The sequence below is a fragment of the Balaenoptera borealis genome, assembly GCF_965194805.1.
Source record: "Balaenoptera borealis genome assembly, chromosome: 14".
In the NCBI taxonomy this organism is placed as follows: Eukaryota; Metazoa; Chordata; class Mammalia; order Artiodactyla; family Balaenopteridae; genus Balaenoptera; species Balaenoptera borealis.
Window position 1 is genome coordinate 82,833,100 of NC_138875.1, and position 21,577 is coordinate 82,854,676.

General features: G+C 47.1%; 2 protein-coding genes across 2 annotated transcripts in view; one reads left to right on the forward strand and one right to left on the reverse strand.

Annotated features, from left to right (window-relative positions):
• The first annotated feature begins 1,266 nt into the window (after positions 1–1,266).
• On the forward strand, positions 1,267–9,277 carry MYL2 (myosin light chain 2). The gene is made up of 8 exons (XM_082356052.1): positions 1,267–1,421; positions 2,692–2,781; positions 5,053–5,128; positions 6,272–6,376; positions 7,275–7,353; positions 7,452–7,500; positions 8,952–9,068; positions 9,188–9,277. The coding sequence occupies exons 1-7, from the start codon at positions 1,419–1,421 to the stop codon at positions 9,048–9,050; spliced, it is 501 nt and encodes a 166-aa protein (XP_082212178.1). The 5' UTR covers positions 1,267–1,418; the 3' UTR covers positions 9,051–9,068; positions 9,188–9,277.
• Positions 9,278–10,705: 1,428 nt separating this feature from the next.
• Positions 10,706–21,577, reverse strand: part of CCDC63 (coiled-coil domain containing 63) — a 28,196-nt gene continuing 17,324 nt past the window's right edge. The window contains exons 7-10 of the mRNA XM_082356058.1: positions 20,733–20,807; positions 16,872–17,064; positions 13,743–13,946; positions 10,706–11,373 (exon numbers count right to left, since the gene is read on the reverse strand). Of these exons, the coding sequence (XP_082212184.1) occupies positions 11,228–11,373; positions 13,743–13,946; positions 16,872–17,064; positions 20,733–20,807 (618 nt within the window). The 3' untranslated portion in view covers positions 10,706–11,227. The remainder of the gene's footprint in view (positions 11,374–13,742; positions 13,947–16,871; positions 17,065–20,732; positions 20,808–21,577) is intronic.

The window sequence follows — 21,577 nt, forward strand, 5'->3', positions numbered from 1 at the left end:
GGAAAACCATCCTGAGGGAGATTAACAACCACAGCGCCTGGCATTCTGAGAGCAAACGGCCTTTCCCAAGGCCCTTTAAGAGCTTGGACTCTGGAGGCAAATGAGCCTCAGATCCACTCCCAACTTCACTGCCTGATTCCAGGCAGCTCATTTTGCCTCTCAGCCTCAGTTTCCTCATCTGTAAAACGGGGACACTGAAAATAAGGTGGTCTCTACCACACAGGGTGATTAGAAATTTAAATTGGAACACGAGACGTGTACCCAGGCACTCCGTGAGAGCTGTTATTTCTTCCTTCCTTCCTCCCTCCCTCTATTTTTGGCTGTGTTGGGTCTTCGTTGCTGCACGCGGGCTTTCTCTAATTGCGGCGAGCGGGGGCTACTCTTCGTTGTGGTGCACAGGCTTCTCATTGCGGTGGCTTCTCTTGTTGTGGAGCACAGTCTCTAGGCACACGGGCTTCAGTAGTTGTGGCACGCAGGCTCAGTAGTTGCGGCTCACAGGCTCTAGAGCACAGGCTCAGTAGTTGTGGCACATGGGCTTAGCTGCTCCGCGGCATGTGGGATCTTCCTGGACCAGGGCTCGAACCCGTGTCCCCACATTGGCAGGCGGATTCTTAACCACTGCGCCACCAGGGAAGCCCGAGAGCTGTTATTTCTTCAGTCAATTAACACATACTCGTTGAGCAGCTGCTGTGTGCCTGCCAGTCTCGAGCTTGGAGCCAGGGAGAGAGTGGTGAGGGAAAAAAAGAGGACCCACCCTCCTGAGCTGTCCACTGACAGTGAACAAAATAAGTGAATTGCATGGTATGTTAGAAAGTGGTAAATGCTGGGGAGAAAAACAAAGCAGAGAAAGGTCTCTGCAGGGCAGGGCTAAACGGCTATTTTAAATAGGGTGGTAGGGAGGTCTCACTGAGAAGGTGACGTTTGAGCAAAGACCTGAAGGAGGTGAGGAAGGGAGCCTTGCAGATGTCTGACAGAAAAGCATTCCAGGCAGAGGAGACTGCAGGTACAAAGACCCTGAGGTGAGACCCATGCCTGATAATGTTAGAGAATTTTAAGTCTCCTCTCCCTGCCATTTTCCTTCTCAAAACAGACAAGCACAAGTGCTGACCGCCCAAGCGCTGCAGAAAGTGAGCCACATCTCTCCCCATGCACCAGCCGCCAGTCTCTTTAACCTTGAATGCCTTTTTGGGTCTCACGTGTCACTGGGTGGCGAGTGAGCTGCCCTTACTTCAGAAGAACGGCATGGGGTCGGGGCGGGGGGGGGGGCCTTAGGTGGTGTCCGCCTCACCTACTACTGCCAAAAGTGGTCATGGGGTTATTTTTAAACTTGGGGAGGAAGTATTTATTGTTCCTGGGCTGAGGAAAGCTGGGCAGCCTGTGGGATTCTTCTGGGGGAGCACTGCTGTGTCCTTTCCACCATGGTGAGTATCGAGGGCCCCCGGAGGTAAGTGATGCTGGGCGGTGAGGTGAGGACACCACCTACAAGCAAAGGACGAAAGGGGAGGGGGAGAAAGGCAGCTTTCTGGGGCCCCAGACCCTGGTGGAAAAAGCACTACTCGCTGTGTGCACACAGAGGAACCCCAATCAATGCCCCGATAAGCCACAAATAACAGCAGCTCCCGGGGACTCGCAAAAACAAAATAAGAGAGTTGGCTTTTTTATGGCTTGTCTACTGACCTCTCAAGGAATCAATAACTCCCAGGGCTTGCAAAATGGGATTGAACACTTTTAAGGATCAAATTGTAATTCTTTTCTCTTGTTCAGGTGTTTGGGGAAAAGAATCTTTTCTGTTTTCACCTCTTGAACTTGCAAATTTAAAACCTTTCTCCCTATGTTTTTGGTTAGGTGTCCCCCTCCCGAAGCAGGAAGCCCCCAAATCAGGGTCAGTGTAGGACTGTGGTTAGGGGCACAGACTCTGGAGTCAGTCTGCCCAAGTTCAATACCAGCTCTGCCTTTCTGTGACTGTGTGACCTTGGGTACATGACCCGACCTCTCTGAGCCGTGGTTGCCTCCCCGTAAAATGGCGATGGTAATAATAGCATCCACTTGACAGAGCAGTTATGAGGATTAAATGCAATAACATATGCAGTGTTCAAGCGTTTGCTGTAACTCAAGTCAGAAGCGGGTGGGGAAATGTTAACTCGCTCTTCTCTGCTCTGTTTGCACGGTGCAAGGACAGAACATTTAGAGAGGAGATTTTGCTGCCATTTGGATCAAGAGAAAATTGAGGGGGACAGAGCAGTTGGGTTTTAACACCCTGAAAATGTGTCATTTCATCTCGCATTCCTCATGGTTCAGTGAGCCTGACTTTTTTTCGCCTCCAATCAATTCTCCTTCTGTGCATTACTGAACTTTTTGTGAAATGCATCGAAACAAAAGCAGCTGGGTCCTGCTGGGCCTGATCCGAAAGTCTGGCCTCCATCCCCGGAGACAGACCTCTACCTCCCCTAGTTTGCAAAGGAGCTGCTGCAAGACCCACAGTCTTTTACGATCCACCAGAACTGGGGTGCTTTTGAGAAACCTTATTCCGTGTCCTTTTATCTTTCCAGCAACGCCATTTTGAGATGAGTATGGGCACCATACCCCCATTTCACAGATAAGCAGCTGAGGCTCACCCAGAGATGTCACCTGACCTAGTCTTCTAATTCCCAGCCTCTGACTTTTTTTAATCGATGCTTTTATACCCCCTAGTCACCTAAGAAAGCCAAGAAGAGAGCAGAGGGCGCCAATTCCAACGTGTTCTCCATGTTTGAACAGAGCCAGATCCAGGAATTTAAGGAGGTGGGTGCAGCTGTGGAATCATTCGCCTGGGTGGAGATGCCCACATGCTAGAAAGAGCCTTTCCCTCGTTCCACACTCCCTGCAAGGACCTCTCAGTTAGGTTGTCTTTATCCTCCCCCAAAACCCCAAATTCGGTCTGAATGTGTGTGTGAATGACTTAAAGGAATTAACTTTTGCTGATCATCAAAGTAAAGCATATGTCTTGTTGAAAATGTAGGAAAGAATTTCAGAAATGCACAAAGAATAAAAATGACCTGACCTACAATTCTACTACCCAGAGATAATCAGTTAACATTTTGGTATTCACCCTTCTGGTGATTTTTGTTATATATTGGGTTGGCCAAAAGGTTCTTTCGTTTTCTTCCATAAGACCTTATGGAAAAACCCAAACGAACTTTTTGGCCAACCCAAAATATGTACACGTTTGTTAAACAAAGCACACTAATCAGTACCTGCTGTTTTTCTTTGAGCAATTCAGCACCAACATTTTCCATAATTTATTTAAACTGCTTCCTATGGTTGGATGTTATATACAGAATGTTGTACTATTATAAATAACACACCTTTGCTTGTATCTCTGGTTATTTCCTTGGGGTAAATTCCTAAAAGCAGAACAGCTGGATCGAAGGAAATTTTTTTAAAAAAGGAACTAAAACCAAGTATAACCACTGGTCCAAGTTGCCCTCCAGAAATGCTGTGATCATTCTGACTCCCATCAGCACCAAGAGGAGAAAGTGCCTTTCCCGCCACATCTCCATCAACATAGGGCGTTAACATCTCAAAAATTATTTTTGTCAGTCTGAGAGACGTCTGAGAGTATCTTAGATTTTAATTTTTACAGTCCTCAGTTGTTGAATGCTAGCCGGGTCTGAAACCCTATCACAGTCTATGGGCATGTGCCTTAGTAAGCAAACCTAAGTACCAATTAGGCAAAATTAAGCCACTGCCGCAGGCTCAGAAGGATAAACTGAACTAATTTTCCAGCAGTCCTGATGGCTCACGCTGAGTCATCCACATTCTCACCTGGCCCTTCAGAGGAAAATACGTTAAAGCTATGCTGGAGAGGACACTGTTTCATATAAAAGGGGAAACTGTTTGGGGCTCTTCCAATGGGACATGAAGACTGGCCCCTGCTGTCCCCACCAACATTCAGATCACAGGAACGCCGTGGCCCATAAGCTTCCAGGGAAAGAGGAATTCCTGGGATGAAATATCATATCTGAACTTGAAATAGTCCCCTTCCATGGAGAAGACTACACCCGCCCTTCTCCCTCACTCTGTCCCAACCTCTGGAATGAGATCAGCTGCTGGGGGTGTGACCTGGGGATGCAAATACTTTCAGGAACCAGTTGCTAAAAGAACTAAAAAAACACAGATATAATACATCATTTGTCAATTACCTGGGCATTCACAAAGCTCTTAGAGTCTCCCTGGAGCCAGCTGGGAAAGATTACTGGCTCTGTTTTACAGATAATGCGGGCTTGCGAGCTGGCGGGGACAGACTCCAGTTTTTAACTTAGTTTTTTTTTTTCAATAACAGCTTTATAAAGATATAATTCACGTACCATGTAGTCACCTTTTTAAACTGTACAATTCAGTGGTTATTTAATATAGTCACAGAATTTTGCAACCATCGTCACTAATTTTAGAACATTTTCATTGCCCCCAAAAGAAACCTCATACCCATTAGCAGTCACTCCCCATTTCTCCCGCCCCCCCAGCCCCTGACAACCACCGATCTATTTTCTGTCTCTATGGATCTGCCTGTTCTGGAAGCTTCAGAGAAATGGAGTCATATACTATGTGGTCTTTTGTGTCTGGCTTCTTTCAGCATCATGTTTCAAGGTTCATCCATGTTGCAGCATGTGTCAGAATTTCCTTCTTTTTATTGCTGTATGATATTCCATCATGGGGAGAGACCACATTTTGTTTATTCACTCATCAGTTGATGGGCATGTGGGTTGTTTCCAGTTTGGGGCTGTTGTGAATAGTGCTGCTGTGGACATTCACCTACAGGTGTCTGTGTGGACATGTGTTCTCATTTCTCTTGGGAACACACCGAAGAGTAGAATTGCTGGGTCCTACAATAACTCTAGGCCTAACATTCTGAGGAACTGCTAGCCTGTTTCAAATCCTTGATTCTTGATCTAATGTCCTTCGATGTGCCTTGAAAACCCCAGAATCCCACTGCCCCCAGCCCTTGGCATAACCTCTAGGGCTCCTGCCCCCAATTTCTCTTGGGCTGACCAGACAACCGCCTCCCTTTCACAGGCCTTCACCATCATGGACCAGAACAGGGATGGCTTCATAGACAAGAACGATCTGAGGGACACCTTTGCTGCTCTTGGTACGTCGCCCCACCAACGCCTGCAGGAGGGTCTCCTTATCCCACTCCTGTGAGGGGCAGGAGGTGGGGCCATCAAAAAGGTCAAGAGCTTGTCATTTTCCAAAGAAACAGCTCAACCAAGATTGGTCTTTAAGGCAAATTTCAGAGGATAGGAAAGAAGTGTTTTAGTCTTTGAGCGTCTTCACATGTGTTTTATTTTTCTTTCAAAGTAATTTTTGTGTGGTTTTGAATGCAATGGCAGTTTACAATAGAACACTTGGAAAATTCAGAAAAGTATAAAGAGGAAACAACGTTGGCCATTAGGCCACATTCCACTGTTAACATCTCAGCCTCTAAGTTTTTTTCTAGGCATCTCGTGTGTGTGTGTGTGTGTGTGTGTGTGTGTGTGTGTGTGTGCATGTGTGTGCACGCACGCGTGTGTTTAATAGCTGGAATCATTCTATTCTGGATTCAGGTTTTAAAATTTAACATCTCAGTAGGATGAGGATGAGTACATGGAGCTGTTTCAAAATATGTGTCCAACCTGCCACCACTAACCGCTCCTCCACTCCTAACCCCAGAACTCAGGGCCATGAACAGCTGTGCAGGTTGTGTACTGAGCAATTATACAGAGTACTATTCATATTTGTAGCCACTGTAGACTTTTACATTTAAAACATAAATTATCTTAAGAAGGCGTGGCTTTTTCTAACTTACACAGAGGTACTATATGGCCTGTGGCAGTGGCTAGAGCAGGTACATCAGAATCTCCAAGGCTGTATGGGTTATAGCAGGTGTAATTTGAAAAAGTTCCCTCAGGTAATTCTGATGTCTCACCCACCTCCAAGTAACAAGGGCTAATTTATAATACGAGCATTTCCCATTGAGTAAAATATTAAAACATCTGTATAACTTGTTCCAGGTTCTGAAGGCACTATTTTAAAAAGTAACTAAACCCTCTTTGGGTTGTTCCCAGTTGTCTGACTTTTATAAATAACACTTTTGAGAACATCTTCTCACGTGAATCTTTGGCCCCTTTCACTCCCGTCTCTGATTATTTCTAGACTAGATTCCTTGAAGTAGGATTATAAGGGCAAATGCCAGTGTTCTGACAGCTGTTTCTGTCCCAGCTTGGAGTTGCTAAGTGTCTGTCTCCTGCCCTAGGGCGTGTGAATGTGAAAAATGAGGAAATTGATGAAATGCTCAAGGAGGCTCCAGGTCCAATTAACTTTACTGTGTTCCTACAGATGTTTGGGGAGAAACTTAAGGGTAAGTTCATGTGTATATCTGTGCATCTATGTGTGTATATGTATATCTGTGTATATGTGTCTCTGTGCATCTGTCTGTGTATGTCTGTCTGTCTTTATGTGTCTTCATCTTTGGGCATCAATTAAAGCACTGGGAGGACATATTGGGGTTGGCCCATGAAGGCAGAGTAACATCAGGGGGAAGAAAAAACAATAAAATCAGCAGTTAACAGTGCTCCAAGGCTTACCCTGATCCAGACCTCATGCTAAGCACTTTAAACACATTATATGCATCACCTTTTTTAATAGCATCTAGGAGGTAGTTTCTATTCTTATCCCAGTCTACAGATGGGGAACTGAAGCTCAGAGACGGAAAGTCTCTTGCCTGCAGCCACACAGCTAACAAATGCTGGAGTCAGGATTTGAATCCGAGTCTTTCTAAGTCTAGATCCATGCTCGACCTTGGGCTTCCTCAGAAATAACTGGATTCTCAGGACTTCCCTGGTGGCTCAGTGGTTAAGAACCCGCCTGCCAATGCAGGGGACACAGGTTAGATCCCTGGTCTGGGAAGATCCCACATGCCGCGGAGCAACTAAGCCCATGTGCCACAACTGCTGAGCCTGCGCTCTAGAGCCTGCAAGCCACAACTACTGAGCCCGTGCTCCGCAACAAGAGAAGCCACCACAATGAGAAGCCCGTGCACCGCAACAAAGAGTAGCCCCTGCTCAACACAACTAGAGAAAGCCCGCGCACAGCAACGAAGACCCAACGCAGCCAAAAAGAAAGAAAGAAAGAACTGGATTCTCAGCCCACTCTTTCAAAACGCCAAGGCTCAGTGTTCAGGAGGCAACAGGACCTTTCCTGCTTACCAGAGGTTCCCAGCCCCTCATGGCACATTTTAACTCCATTTTCTGTTTCAGGGGCAGACCCCGAGGAGACCATTCTCAACGCGTTCAAAGTGTTTGACCCTGAAGGCAAAGGGGTGCTCAGGGCTGATTAGTGAGTGGGATCTGTGGGGGAAGACGTGGGGTTCCTTGCTTCTCCCCCCAGCCCTCTCCACACAGCCGGCTGCAATACCTGCTTTTCTCTCTCTGCAGCATACAGGAGATGCTGACCACGCAGGCGGAGAGGTTTTCCAAGGAGGAGGTAACAGGGCCCTTTGGACACTCTCTGTACCCCAGCTCCTGGCCTCACCCTTCTGGGGACTCCCTCTCCAGACTCTCTTATATAAAACACCCCGACCCCACACTGAGAGAGAATCTGCTCTTGTTTACTAAGCCCTTATCTCATTTCACTCTGTCAATCACCCTGTGAGGTAGGGACTAGTATTATGGTCATTTTACAGATGGGGAAACTGAGGCTCAGGGAAGCAAAGTCACTTTGCTTTGACTAAAAGGACAACACTAATGAGAAATGCCGGGGCCTGGATTCAAACCTAGGTCTGTCTGACTCCAGGTTCTGTCTTCCTCATAATGCATGGATACCTGGTGAGAGCATCAATTTCCTGATGAAGTGAAGGTGGCATGCAGGGTCACCGCATACAGTCGTGTAGGTTGTACACTGCACAATCCTCCTGGATGCCCTTAATACTGCAGAGTATTTATTTGTTGCAATAGTTTTCCAGCAGATGGCAGTAAAGTGTCCTGTTATAATTTTTTAGAAATCAGAATATATGACTTTTTCTGGCAGGTGGCAGATGTGCCTGGAAGAAGGGGCACTATTGCTAATTCACCAAAGGCCCTGTATAAACAAGCAACTGCCTTGTCAACGTTACTAATGAACCTTAATGAGTCTATTTAAAATGGTCCCTTATAGCCTCTCTGGCCTGATTCCATCAAGTTTCACATTTTACTAAAAATTTTATTTGGATTTCCCCCTCAAAACTCAAGCAGTTGCAAGAGCCTGACTTTCAACTCTCACCAGGCTTTGGGACTTTGGACAAGCTCCTTAACCTCACTGTGCCTCAATTTCCTCATCTGTAAAGTGGGGACAATAATAGAATCTACTTCATAGTACACTGTGAGGATTAAATGAGTTCACATGTATAAAGTGCTGATATGTAATAAGGGCAATATAAATGTTATCTATTATTAACCCCAAATTAAAAAACAAATAACTAGCCAATACTTTTTAAATGTAGAAATTGCACATTTAAAAAAATTTAATTTCTAGTTTCCCTCAAAGAAACAAATTCCTCAAAGAGTCTGACCTCCTTGCCCATGTGGACACATGGGCTGGCCCTGAGCAGTTGCGACCTCTGTAGATGGACTAGCCTCCATTTAGCCACAGTCCCCACCAGGCCCACTTTGCTCCCCCACATAACCTGCCCACCCCTTTGCACACTTGAGTTTGCGATCCCTTCTTTCCCCGTCGCAGGCTGGTTCCCGGGAACATCCCTGCAGGATGGCCCTTGGGGCTGGCACCTGTGGAAGAGCTACAAAGGGCAAGGAAGCAGGAGGGCACGGAGGGAGATGTCCACCGCAACCCATGTCCTCCAGGCCCCCAGCTGCCTCTCCACTTGGGCTGCCCCGCACACAGCCCTCCCCCCTCCACTGCCCCTCCCCATGTCCTCAGCACATCTTGCTGATTCGTTGCAGGTCGACCAGATGTTTGCCGCCTTCCCCCCTGATGTGACTGGCAACTTGGACTATAAGAACCTGGTGCACATCATCACCCACGGAGAAGAGAAGGACTAAGGAGGGGATTGCCTTTGGGTGGGTGGATGGGGGGCGTCCCTGCCCTCTCCTCACTTTGCCCAGTAATGCCACCACCCCTGCCCCTGGCCTGTTGGCTGTGTGGCCGCCTCATTTATCTACCTCCATCTTCTTCGCAGCCTGGGTGCCTTAGAGATACCACGTGGCCACACAGCCGGCAGATGGAAATCCATCCAGAGACCATGTTCAAATAAACAGGAGGTTGTGTATTTGTTTATGGTGTGTCCTTGAGTATGGAAGACCCTTTGCTAGTTCCCGTGAAGGTGGTGTATGAGCTAGTGATGGCCCTGCTGTCATTATTATTGAATCTTAGTGACTCTGTAAGATAGACCTTCAGGGACTTCCCTGGTGGTCCAGTGGTTAAGACTCCACGCTTCCACTGCAGGGGCACGGGTTCCATCCCTGGGCGGGGAACTAAGATCCCGCAGGCCGCATAGCGTGGCCACAGACCTTCACAGCCACTCAGGACTATTTCCATGAAAGTCCACATTTTACTGGAATGTTAACTAGAGGACCACAACCCTTTCTTTCAAAGAGTTCGAGCACTGGTAGAGCCTAGCTTCCCTGGTGTACTTTCCTTTAGGATGTCACTGGAATGCTTCTCCCATAGATGTGTTTAGGCCCCAGGATAAGTTAAGAAGAAGAGGCCTCACATGCACACTAGAAATATGGCTCATTTGGCCAAAAAATCACATCCATTAATTGTAAGAGGTTAATTTCTAATTTCAGATAAAGTAGAAGTTGTCTGTATTTCTCTCCTGGCAAATTGGGGGAGGGACACAGACATACATAGATAATGACTTCTGACCCTGCCTGGGGTCTAGGAACTAGGCCTAGGTGTGAGTTGACTCTTGATTTTGGGTGACCAAAATCATTGCTGAAACACTGGGGTCTGTTTTGGCTGCAAGAATCCCAACTTAGGAGACAAATGAGTTCACATAACTGAGAAGTCTGAGGGCTTCAGGCATAGCTGCATCCAGGAGCTCAAACAGTACCAACAGAACCTGAGGAGGCCTCTCCACTGCTCTGCTTTCTTTCATGTTGCTCTGCTCTCAGTGGTGACAGAATGGTCACCAGCAGTTCTTAGCTCTTGTCTATCCCCACAGCAATCCTAGTGGAAAGAGGGCACCTCCCTCTCTCCCAGCTCCACACAAATCCCAGAACAGGGCGTATGGGATACCTGAACCAACCCCGAAACAGGTGTAGTGCTCTGACTGGCAGACTTGGTCACGTGATTAACCCTTGCGTTGGGGTTGAAACCAGCCCCTTCCAAACCACACGGCCTGAGGGTGGGAGGGGCCGTTCCCCAAAGGAAAATTCAAATGCCTTTTAGGAAGAAAGGGGAGTGGATGCTGGGCACTCAAAGTTTTCAAGAGCACCCCAAGAGCCCAGGACACAGCCAAAGCGAATGGTGTGATGGAAACAAAGGGCTGAAATTGGGGGTGGGAGTGGCAGCTGGGGTCGACCAGGGGGCATGAGGGGGTCCAGGTGGCTGAAGGAGCCAGAACTGGAGCCAGTCTCCAAGATTCAAGAACAACACCAGAGCCCCCAGAGGAGGAGCTCAGGGTCAGCTCCAATGACATCACCTGCTGGGAAGGGGGGGGGGTCCCTTTCAAAGCCAACAGCAAGCTGGGAAGGCAGGGACCCAGGGGCCCCCCACGCCATGATGACCCATCATGATCCAAACCCTACAACAATCCATATCCCCCACATCCGGAACCTGTGACCTGGGGCTCCTACAGAGACACGGCCAGGCCCGGGAGAGGCCCCAGCTCAGAGCGCTCGAGTGGAGTTTGTGTTTCAGGGCAAGACACCCTGGACACAGCTCCACAGTGACACATTCATCCACACCACACACACACACACACACACACACACACACACAGAGCCTCCAAGGCTCCTGGTTCCCACCTGTGAGCGTCTGCCGCACCCCATGTGGTTCTAGGACGTGAAATCGGTATTTTGGCTCCCAGCCATGGTGACCTCACACCACTCTTGCCCTCTTGCTGGCTTTGGAACTCGACCCTCCTGCTCCTCTACCCCATCCTGCGGTGGCTCCAGCACCCCAGTCTCTTAGTAATGAGTGTGAAGAGGCACCAGGGTTACGGAACAAAACATTTACTCTCTCTGGTTATGGTACAAACATGGCCATGTCCACCTCAGACCGTTAACTTCTTCTTGGGCCTCAGATCGTCCCCATTTTCAGGCACGCTCTCCATGCGTAAATCCCTGCTTCTAGACTCTCTTGCGGTGTAATGGCTGAGCACCATTTGCCGAAGGCTGCTGTGGTCCAGGGGTTGGTCCACTGTGCCAAAGATGGGACTCGTGTGAGGAGTTCGGAAATCAAACCCAGCACAGCAGGGGGTGGGCTTCCTTCCCAGGGACAGTGTCTCTCTGCCCTGTTCAAGGATGTCCAAGCCTGGTTTGGTGTCCCTCCAGAGTGCTGGGGGTTGGAGTGTAAAAATTCTCAAAGTCCAGGGAGGGGGAGGACAGGCAGAGATGTACTGCTCAGGGATGGCCAGACAATAACTGTTTTTTTCTCCAAGATGAGGATGTAAAGATGAGTTTGGTTTAGTATCAAGGAGATAGGGTCACCATGTGCAGTTGCTCAGGATGTAGATTGCACAAAGACACCTGTTTCTACAGGGCTGAAATCCAGCCCCCCACTTGATTGCCAAGCCATGTCTACCCATCAGGGGCTCCTTTTCCTAATTAATCTGCCCAGAGGGGGTTGCCTCTTCTAATTCACACATACAAGCCATAGAGGCTAGTGGGCTAAGAGAACCTAATGTTTATCAACATTGCCTTGAACAGAAATGAAGACCTCATCTGTACATTCCTGACCTTGTGAGGGCAGTGTTCTCAGCAGCTGTGCCCTGCCACCCTCCTCCTTTAAGAACTCAAAGGGCCAAGGGAAGCTGTGCTAAGGTGGCTAATATCAGGCCCAGTTTTCACTCCTGCTAAGTCTCAGGTGCCTTGAATAAATCAAACAGGAGGTGTGTGTATGCCTGTGCATCTGTGCAAGCGCGCATGTTGGCCGTCCCCTCCCTCCATCCTTGGCACACCTGCACACTTGAAACGGTGCTCACAGAAGAGGGGCAGCTTTTAAAAAAACCAAATTTTTTCCTCTGATTACTCAAGTCATGCAAGATCATTGTAAAAGAAAATTCTAAGCAATACAGAATTAACTTAGAAATGCAAAGTTCTCTGCAAACCACCACCCAGAAATAACCACTGTAAGTCAGCAGTATACAACCTCTTCGTTTTTATATGTATCATCAAGATAACGTCCTCCTTCCCTTCCTCCTCCTCCTCCTCCTTCCTTCTCTCTCTCTCCCCCTCTCTCTATTATAAATCAGGTTGTGAAGGGCTGTCCTGTGCACTGCACGATTTTTAGCAGCATCCCTGGCCACTAGATGCCATATATACATGTCAGTTCATGTCGGCCCACTGCATTCTTTTTACTGGCTGCATAGTATTCCGTGGCATGCATGGGTGAACTATGACTTATTTAACCAATCTCTAACGGGTGAGCATTTCAGTCATTTCCAGTTCAATCACCCTCCTACTTCCATCTTTAACCCTTGAATAAGTTTTCTTTGAAGGGCCAATCCCCACAAGCGAGATTACAGGCTCAATGTGTGTATCTGAAACCGTGGGTAATCATTAGTCAACCCCATTTCACCTGTAACCTGTCTTCACTAAGCAAGGTCGTTTTAATTATTGCTACAAAAGACTTGCTTGTCCTCCAAGCAGCATGTAGCCTAAACAATGTGTTTGCCTGAGTTGTTTTCCAGGAGCTTGGATTCAGCTATGTCTAGTTCCAGGTGAGCTGGTTAACACTGGAAGGAACCACCAATCCTTCAACTGGGCACGTGCGAGTGTCACTGGATGACCTCTTGAACGTGCAGAGGCCCACAGCCTAGTTACACCGGCACAGAACCCCGATTACCGCACCGTTTTCCAATTGCCTTTCCTCACACTCCCCACGACTCGGACCACCCTGCTTCTTTATTCTTTATTCCATAAATACCCGAGCCCCTTGCTTTCGGGGAGGCAGATTTTGGAGATTTGTTCTCCCACCTCATCTCCTCGCTTCGCTGCCTTGTGAATAACCCCCGTCTCAGCTGCAGCCCTCCACGTCTCAGCGTTTGGCTTGCTGCGTATTGCAAAAACCGAAACTGGCTCAGTAACATAACCATTTCTCAGGCTTCCCGAACGTGTTGCCAAACTGCCCTCCAAAAACCATGTGGGGCCGATTATATCCCCACCTTCGGAGAGAAGGGCAGACCCCCACCAGGGGGAGTATCATGAGCTTCTGCCTCCAAAAGCAAAGAAGGTCAATGCGCAGGCGCCCGCAGGGCCACAGTTCAGCTCTGGCGTGAACCGTCTCGGGCGCTTCAACCACGGGGTTGGGGGACGTGGATGGGGCTGCGGAAAGGAGGTCACAGATGGAGGAGCGAGTCTCAAGAGCATAGGGTTAGGGTGGGAGCCGGGATCAGGGAATCTCCTGTGCCCATTACTTGACAGCCTGGGAATTTTGCACATTTTAAGGTTCATGAAATGGTCACAAAGCTGTTGCAATTTTTTTAAAGTACCCAGGATAACTAAACTTCAGAATCTGTGGCTAGTCTTTGCGCGGTAGAAAGAGAAGTCCGGGAAGAAAGAACTCACCTTCATCCAACCTGTCGCTAAAGGGGTCAGCCCCGAGCACTGGGGGTATGACCTTGATGGGTTCTGCAGGCTTGAGGAGGGCAGAGCCGCCCCAGAAGGGGTTGATGAAGGGTGGCGGGACGTCCGCCTCTGCCACTTCCATTTCCATGATCCGCTTGTAGGATTCTAACAGCAGCAGGTCGTTGGTCTTCTTTTCAATGATGGCTGGAAAAAAATAAGCAGAACCAAGAGGGCTGCCGGGAGACCGGAGTCCCGAGGGGAGCTAGAGGTTGCGCCCCCTACTGGAGATGAATGGTAGCAACAGGAAGTGGAGCAGGTCATGAGCTCCTATAAGGACAAGGCTTTCTCTTGGGTTACATCACACGTTCCCTAGAGGGCACAATTTGGTTCTTGAGAAGCAAAAATAATCTGACTCTAATATATAAAGTACAGATATACATACAAGACGTAAACAGTTATATGGTATATGAACTGTATTAAAATTCCACGAGGCGGAGCTGTTGGGAAAAGAATGTCTAAAAAGGCTCCTTAGGGCTTCCCTGGTGGCACAGTGGTTGAGAATCCTCCTGCCAAGGCAGGGGACACGGGTTCGAGCCCTGGTCCGGGAAGATCCCACATGCCGCAGAGCAACTAAGTCTGTACACCACAACTACTGAGCCTAAACTCTAGAGCCCGTGAGCCACAACTACTGAGCCCATGCGCCACAACTACTGACACCCATGCACCTAGAGCCAGTGCTCCACAACAAGAGAAGCCACAGCAATGAGAAGCCCGCACACTACAACAAAGAGTAGCCCCTGTTCTCTGCAACTAGAGAAAGCCCGCGTGCAGCAACAAAGACCCAACACAGCCAAAAATAAATAAATAAATTTATTAAAAAAATTTTTTTTTAATTAAATAAAAAAAATAAGAAGGCTCCTTAGGGGACAATAATGAAAAGAAGATTGAGGAACACTGGGTTACACTAAAAATTGGGAGCCCTGGGCAAGCTCTGCCTTAAACTATGGATTTTTTTCTCAGTGCTGTCTCTGAGTTTGAGGGAGCTGCCCTTCCCACCGTGTTTCATAGCCTCATGGAGTCACCAGAATAATTCATTCATTCATTTATTCATTCATTCCACAAATTATTATTGGTTGCCTATCATGCCAGGCGTGGTGCTACAATGCATGGAAGAAAAACAAAATGACGATAAACAATAACAGAGATGCAGTCCCTGTCCTGATGAAGCTCATAAGCTTCAGTGTGAATGGGGGGACGGAGAGAAAGGCAAGTTCAGCAAATAAATACACGTATCCCTCACTATCCAGATGCCTATTATCTGAATTCAGTAACTACTGGATCTGGATAATTTTTTTGAAAAAAACTCACACAACCCATACCATTTCTATTCTCTCTGAAAATCAGGAACCAAAAAGATTTGCATCTGAACCTTGCTATTGGATCTCAAGAACCTCATAGATTCAGATAATGAGAATTACCTGTACATAGAGACAAACTGGGCGAGTATTAAATAATAGGACTGCTATAAGAGTGAATAATAGTGGGTGGGGGAGGACCAGCTTCATATGGGGCAGCAGAGGGAGGCCTTGCTGGAGGGAGGGCATTTAAACTGAGATCTGAGAATGAGGAGGAACTGGGCATGGGATGAGTATCCCAGGAACGGCCCATGCAAAGGCCCTGTGGCAGGGATGAGTTGGGGGAGGGATTTGAAAATACAGAGAGGAGAGCACTCTGGCTGGATGTGGTGAGAAAGGAGGGAGAGCAGGACAAGAGATGATGAAAAATGTAGGCAGGGGCCAGGCTATAAAGAACCTGATAGGCTGTGGGTAAGAAAGAGTTAACGCAGCAAAGCCTGACTGCTCTTAGAAAGGGCTGCTTACGAGATTGGCCCTTGGATAGCATCAGGGAACTTGAATTTCAGGAAGGTCCCCACTACCATTAACTGTTAAAAGAGTGGCTCATCATGCCTAAACTGTGGTATAAAAAATGTGATTTATGCTGAATACTCACTATTCTTTCTGGGAGTCTGGAATTTGGGTATGTGTCATGCTGGAGGTGCCTATATGATGAGCCCCCAATCCAAACCCTGGGCAATGAGTATCCAATGAGCTTCTCTGGTTGACAACATTTCACTTGTGTTGTCACAACCCATTGCTGGAGGAATTAAGCTCATTCTGTGTGAACCCATTGGAAGAGGACCCTTGGAAGCTTGCTCCTGGTTTCCTCCAGACTTCACCCGAACCCCCTTTTTCCTTTGCTGATTTTGCTTTGTATCCTTTTGCTATAATAAATCAGAGCCATGAATATGACTATATGCTGAATCCAGGAGCCCTCCTAGTGAATCACGGAAACTGGCGGGAGGGAGGTGTCTTGGGAACCTCTCAAAAACAGATTGTGTTAAGAACCTTAGATTTTATTCTAAGAGTAGTGGAAGCCATTCATTCTAAATTGTCATGATCTCTGTAGGTGCATCCTCCCTCTCTATCCTGAGTTCAAGGCCTATGCCTAGAAATGTGTGTTATAGTTAATAGGCATTTGCTACATGCCAGGCACTGCTCTGAGCACTTTATTTCTTCCTTTCCAATCTAAATGCCTTTCATTTCTTTTTAATCTCCTTATTTCCTTATCGAGGACCACCAACACAATATTGAATAGGAGTTGCGAGAGCAAACATCTTTGCCTTGTTCCTGATCTTAGAAGAAAGACATTCAGTTTTTTCACCATTAAGTATGAGGTTAGCTGTAGGTGTTTTTGTAGATGCCCTTTATCAGGTAAGAAAGTTTCCTTCTAGTTCTAGTTTGTTGAGAGATTTTATCATGAATGGATGTTGAATTATGTCAAATACTTCCTTCTGCATCTATTGAGATGATCATGTACTATTTCTCTAAGAACTACTCATTTATTTAATCCTCCCAATATTTTTTTGGATGAAAAAACTAAAGCACAGAGAGGTTCAGAAAGTTGCCCAAAGTCACACAGCTAGTAAGAGTAGAACCAAGATTTGAACCCAACCAAGCTGGCTTTAGTGCCCACATGCTTCACCACCAGGCTCACTACCTCCAAAAGAACAAGTCCTTGGGCCTGGTCATAGAAATCTCTGGAAATTGTTGCTACCCCAGCTCAACTCACCAAAGTACTGTGGGAGGTTGGTATCGGTGATTTTCCCTGTCTCCCCTAACTGTACCAGGATCTTGGTGGCATCACAATTTATCTTCTTAAACAGATTCTCAACCGAGTTCTTGAGATACTCCAAGGTCTTGTTGATCTCCTTGTAGTTGTTCTCATACATATCTGCCTCCTCCGTGGTCTTCTTTAGTTTCTCCTGTGGCAGACCCCAATTCCCATCCAGGTCAGCCAGGTCACCACCCTGGGCTCAGCCCTCACATGAGAACTTTCGCTGGGGATGAGGATTTAGGACCCTCTGGAGCCAGGATCTCCAAAGTGCAGGTTTGCAAACCTCTAAAGGGGTGCAAGATCAATTTAATGGGCCTCAATCCACAATTTTTTTAAAAAATGAAATAAAATGACCAGAAAAGAAAGGAAGAGAAAATACTAACATGCATTGCAGGTAGTGAGGGTAGATATTGTTTAATGTAAGTTTTGTTTACTTACATATGTGTATGTGTGTCTACATGTGTACTGGATTACAGTATTTTTTAAAAGCTGGTGACTCATTTTTAAAAAATGGCCCACAGGAAGAAATATACTTTACATTGCAGCCCAATACTTATATACGTGTGTGTATTTTTATATATTTATCTAATCAAATGAAATTATAGATTCACAAATCATATTCTTATTGTGTGTTCTAGTATTTTCCATTCTGTTCTGTTCTATCTTGTTATTTTTAAATGCTGGTTGCAATCCAACAAACCAATTTCACCACTCAGTTTAAATCACATTAGAGCACAGTGGTTCTCAAAGTGGGGTCCCAGGACAAGCAGCATCAGTTTCACCAGGGAACTTGTTAGAAATGCAGATTCCTGGGATCCAGTCCAGACCGACCGAATCAGAGGCTCTGGGGGTGAGCCTGGCAATCTGTATTTAGTGCAGGTGATCCTGATGCATGATAAAATTTGAGAACCTCTGTGAGTCCACTGGATCACAATTTTGGCTTCATATTGGTATCACCTGGGAGTGTTAAAACATTTGCTGCCCAACCTCCAGCCTCAGAGATTTAGACATCTTGGTCTGGGATGCAGCCTGGGCATCAGGAATTTTAAAGCCTCCGAGGTGATTCTGACTTGCAGCCCAGACTGAGAATCGCTGCTCTGGGATGAGTGCTTCAGTGGCTTCCTGCCTCTCCCTCTGAGTTCTCAGCTTGCAAAGGTGAACTGGGCCCTGGAAGGACCAGCCTTGTTCCCACCAGCTCCGTACGGACCATTCCAAATAAGGACCTCAAAGGGCCCTATCCACACCCCCATTTTCCCGGTGAGGAAACTGAGGCTCTAAGGAATACAGCCAGGAGAGGGAAGCCATGGTTTGAACTGTATCTCAACCACCACACCAGGCGGCTTCCTCTGTCCCAAACACTGGAATATTCAGTTCCCAGGGGTGCATTTCCTCATATGACAGCAAGAGCCCCCCCTCATTCTAAAGGTGCATTAAAAGATCACATGGTTGAGAATTCCCTGGCGGTCCAGTGGTTAGGACTCTGTGCTTCCACTGCAGAGGGCACGAGTTCGATCCCTGGTCATGGAACTAAGATCCTAGCTGCGCGGCATGGCCAAAAAAAACCAGATCACATGATTAAAAACATTTCTTAAAGCCTGATGTGACAGTGATAACACATGTCCAGCACCTAAAATGTTCCAGGCACATTACACACATCATCTTAACTTATCCTCACAAATGCCCCAGTTTTCAGATGAGGAATATTGAGGTCAGAGAAGAAAAGTGAACTTGTGTTTAGCTCCTCTGTATTGAGTTGTCTAATACCTGACCATGGGCACAACTCTTTATTTGGACAATTATTTGGTAACAAGATGATGGTGATTTGAGGTTTTATTGACTTACAGGATAAACAACAACAATAATGATAGCTATGTTTATAGCTCTCTGCCCTGCAGTGTGCCAAGCGTGTACATGCAGGATTTTATTCAATCTTCACTGCCCTACAAAGTTGAGTACAATTTTTATCCCCATTTTACAGGTGAGACAACGGAACCTCAGAGAGGTTAAGTCACTTTCTCAAAGTCACACAGTCAGGAAGCGACTCTTCTGGGAGTCATACCCAAGCGTTTGTTCCCAGGGCCTGGTTGCTTAACTCCTATGCAAAACCCTCCCATTAAAGGACTGGTCCCACCACTTCTCCCAGAGGGGACGACGAAATGGAAGTTAAGTGGAAAGGTTCCAAGAGTAGAGGAGATGGAAGCGATTTTTAGCAGGGGAGTAAGAAAAGTGGGTTCTAAGTGAGCCCATTGCTATTAAGACAAATTCTCTTGCTTAGAGTATTTGCATTTGCAAAGAGGCTCCAGGAGTTCCTACTAAAGCCCAACGAACAAAGAGCCGCTGGAGGACTTCAGGAAGAGGTGGGGGAGATGCTTGGGGTTGCCTGGTCAGCCTCCCCAAACTGTGTCCCCCTTTAGGCCTTCAAAACCCCGAGAGGCAGAACAGCACCAGTCCCAACCCCAAGGAAGCATTTGGACACTGGATGGCTCAGAGCCAAGGATGTGGGACCCCAAGCATGTGTCCATCTTGAGGAGGGTCTCCTTGAACTTGGGCCCTGCCTGCAAGTCTACATTCCCCATTCCTGAGTCCTGGGAGAGGTTGCTGAGCCTGAGAGGTGCTTTGCTGCCCTCCAGTGGCGCATGAGAGAATGGCATGGCCAACCCTTTCTGCCACCTGCGTGCCAAGAGTAGAAATAACCCACAGAGAAAGGAAGGGAAATGACCAAGGAGTGTAGTTCCTGGGCCAGGAGCTACTGGATTAGAACAGGGCTTTGCAGTCAAACTCTCTGGTTCATATCTTTGTCAGACATTTGCTATCCATTCTCCCCTTATACTTTAATAGCAAAATGCTGATTGTATTTGGGGTGGCAATGTGCCAGCTAAAAGTTTTATCTCCAACCCTCCTTTGCAATAGGGATGGCCAGTGAGACATAGATACAGAAGTCACTGGCTGAGAATTCAGGGAAAAAACTTTTAAGCTGACTAACTCAATTAGCAAGGCCTTTTTTTCCTTCCCTACTTTCTTTCTGCTTGGAATGTGTATGTGATGGCTGGGCCATTGGCAGCTATAATACAACCATGAGGCATCCTTGAGAATGTAAGCCACACACTAAAGATGGAAAAACTGAAAGGAGAAGCCTGGGTTACTGATGACATCATGACCAGCCCTGAAGTGTTTATCTCCAGATTCATGTTTTAACAAAGTAAATAAACTTCTATTGCTTAGGCCACTGTTATTTTGGGTCCCTATTATTAGCAGCTGAATGCAATGCAAAGCTCATGCAGTATCCCAGCTCCATGATGTTGGTGATTACTTCCCTGAACCTCAGTTTCCTCATCTGTAAAATAGATCATATCACCTACCTCAGAGAGCTGTTGTGAGGATTAAATGAGATAATGCAAGCAAAGCACTTAGCCCAATGCCTAGTATGTAGTAATGGCTTAGGAAATGTTTGTAATTACTATTATTGATTGAGAACAGGCCACAGCCAGGACAAGGGGGAGAGAGAAGAAAAGACTGAGGCAGAGATCTGTCTGGAATTTACCAGCCTGGGATGAAATTATAGGTACAAGGGCCTGGAATAGGCTCCCTGAAGTGGGAGAGTCTTTAAAATGGACAAAGAGGGCCTTAGGGACAAAATTCTGCAGCAACATCCGTAGCAGAGGCTGCCTGTAACAAAAGGTTGGGACATGTCAAGACATGACCCAGACCAGCAAAGAGTCACAGGGCAGACATCTTCCTCCTCCTGAGAACCAACTGACAGGTCACCTGACAGACAATGGAGACTCCTGCATCCCTCCCTCCCCACCCTGGCCTTACCTCCAGCTGTCTCAGGATGGAGCGGTTGTCCTCATGGGATGATTTCTGCTGGGATTGCGAGCGGATAACCTCATTCTGCTCAGGAGAGAACCAGACCATAAGGAAAAGCAAGTACTCTCCTCCCCAACACACTTAAAAATAAATCAATGCCTCGAGGCGTTGGTGAGGATTTAAATTATCCATTTCAAGTAGCCCCAGAACCCCTCACCCCTCTTATGTCCATGGAGGTTCTTTCTGATGTTTCTGAATTAAAAGGAGGATGCAGGCATGAGCAGGTGGGTGGTTCATCCTTTCTGGAGAATTGTGTATAATCAGTAGGATTTGCTGCAATGGTGGCAGTGTTCTATCTGTGCCATCCAGCACTGCAGCCACTAGCCACGCATGGGCACAGAGCACTTGCAATATGGCTAGTCCCACTGAGGAACTCATTTTTTAATTTAATTTAAATTGATTTAAACTTAAATCGCCCCATGTGGCTGATGGTTATGGTAATGGACGGGCAGTTCCAGAGCAGGGGTTCTCAAACTCTAGCATGAATCAGAATCACCTGGGGGTTTGTGAAAACACAGCTATCTGGGCCCCACACCAGAGGTTCTGATTCAGTATGTCTGCGTGAGGCCCACGAATGCGCATTTCTCTCAAGTTCCAGGAGATGCTGCTGCTGCTGGTCCAGGGACTAGATATGAGAACTCCTGGGCTAGAACAGTGTGTCCAAATGTAAAAGGCACGCACCTTTTGATGGGGCAATACCATCTCTAGGAGTCTGTCCCATGGAAACAATAGGACATGTGGGCAAGGTGGCCACTCAAGGCTATCCCTTGTGCTATTAACTGTAATCTCTGTTA